The 1,681-nt window shown below is 48.1% G+C and overlaps 1 protein-coding gene across 1 annotated transcript; it reads right to left on the reverse strand.

The window, feature by feature from the left end:
* Positions 1 to 387: 387 nt before the first annotated feature.
* Positions 388 to 1,393, reverse strand: LOC139249988 (histone H2A-like). Its single transcript, XM_070872581.1, has 2 exons — positions 1,108 to 1,393; positions 388 to 479 (listed from the first exon to the last, which is right to left on the reverse strand). The coding sequence occupies exons 1-2, from the start codon at positions 1,391 to 1,393 to the stop codon at positions 388 to 390; spliced, it is 378 nt and encodes a 125-aa protein (XP_070728682.1).
* Between the last annotated feature and the right edge of the window lie 288 nt (positions 1,394 to 1,681).

The raw sequence follows: 1,681 nt of genomic DNA on the forward strand, positions 1-1,681 counted from the left end.
CCTCTCTACACTCCCTCTCTCTAGTCCCTCGTCGCTCTCTACAGTCCCTCTCTATAGTCCCTTGTCCCTCACTACAGTCCCTCTCTAGTCCCTTGTCCCTCTCTACACTCCTTCTCTAGGGTCCCTCTCTCTAGTGAATCATTGATCTGAATGCCCGCTAACTGAAAACCCATGGCAGTGTGTGTCGATCTAGATTTCTACATGTTCAACAAACAGTGACCGGTTTATATCCGAGATCAGGAAACTACCAGCTTAATTGCCAAGATTCAATATGTCAAATTAAATCTGGGATAATTGTGACCCATGTAGCAATAAGCAGCCCTTTCATTGATATTATGGGTGGCTCTGAAAAGAGCCTTTGGGTTATTAGATTAAATCCTGTCCGCTTTACTTGCTCTTGGACGCACTGGTGGTTTTCTTGGGCAGCAGCACAGCCTGGATATTAGGCAGCACCCCGCCCTGAGCGATGGTCATAGAATAATAACATTTACAGAATGGAAGGAGGCCATTTCGGCCCATCGTATCCGTACCGGCCGACAAGAGGCTATCCAGCCTAATCCCACTGTCTAGCTCTCAGTCCGTAGCCTTGCAGGTTGCGGCACTTCAAGTGCACATCCAGATACTTTTTTAAATGTGGGTCTGGAACTCACTGCCTCTACCACCCTTTCAGGCAGTGAGTTCCAGACCCCCTCTGGGTGAAGAAATTTCCCCTCAAATCCCCTCTAAACCTCCCCCCAATTACATTAAATGTATGCCCCCTGGTTGTTGACTCCACTGCTAAGGGAAATAGGCCATTTCTATCCACTCTATCCAGGCCCCTCATAATTTTATACACCTCAATGAATCCTCGGCCTCCTCCATTCCAAGAGAAACAACCCCAGCCTATCCAATTTGTTCTCATAGCTAAGGTTCTCGTAAATCTCCTCTGCACCCTTCCCAGTCCAATTACATCTTTCCTGTAATGCAGTGACCAGAACTGCACGCAGTACTCTAGCTGTGGCCTAACCAGTGTTTTACACAGTTCAAGCACAATCTCCCTGCTCTTGTACTCTATGCCTCGGCTAATAAAGGCAAGTATTCCGTATGCCTTCTTCACCACCTTATCTACCAGCAGCTTGTTGAGCTCCTGGTCGTTGCGGACGGCCAGCTGCAGTTGTCTGGGGATGGTGCAGGTCTTCTTATTGTCGCGGGCCGCATTGCCGGCCAGCTCCAGGATTTCAGCGGTCAGATACTCGAGCACAGCAGCCATGTAGACCGGGGCTCCTGCGCCCACACGCTCAGCGTAGTTCCCCTTCCGCAGGAGCCTGTGAACAAGGCCCACAGGGAACTGCAGTCTGGCCCGAGACTTGGCCTTGGCCCGAGCTTTACCGCCACTTTTTCCTCTTCCAGACATTTCCACAATCCACACATTAAGAGAAAGAATGAGAAACTCTTCCCACATCTGCACGTCATATATCTTCTGGAGGAATGCAGGGAGCGAACTTGTGATTGGTTGCTCTGTGGTGAATTTTATTGGTCTTTTCTGATGACCAATTACCATCTGTTTAGCCCGCCTATGAAAAGAAGGCGAAGATTACTGGCCTCAACAGTCCAACTTCCAATGAATTTTCAATTTCAAAAAGCCTGCCAATAATTTTTACAAGAGCAGATTATGTTAATAAATTTACCATTAGCCAAAGAT

Source organism: Pristiophorus japonicus, unplaced genomic scaffold (genome assembly GCF_044704955.1).
Source record: "Pristiophorus japonicus isolate sPriJap1 unplaced genomic scaffold, sPriJap1.hap1 HAP1_SCAFFOLD_335, whole genome shotgun sequence".
Taxonomy (NCBI): domain Eukaryota; kingdom Metazoa; phylum Chordata; class Chondrichthyes; family Pristiophoridae; genus Pristiophorus; species Pristiophorus japonicus.

Coding starts and splice junctions, on each gene's coding strand:
- LOC139249988 (XM_070872581.1), bottom strand. CDS start 1,393: ATGTCTGGAAGAGGAAAAAGTGGCGGTAAAGCTCGGGCCAAGGCCAAG. Junction 480..1,107: donor GGAGCTCAACAAGCTGCTGG/TAGATAAGGTGG, acceptor GTAAATGTTATT/ATTCTATGACCATCGCTCAG.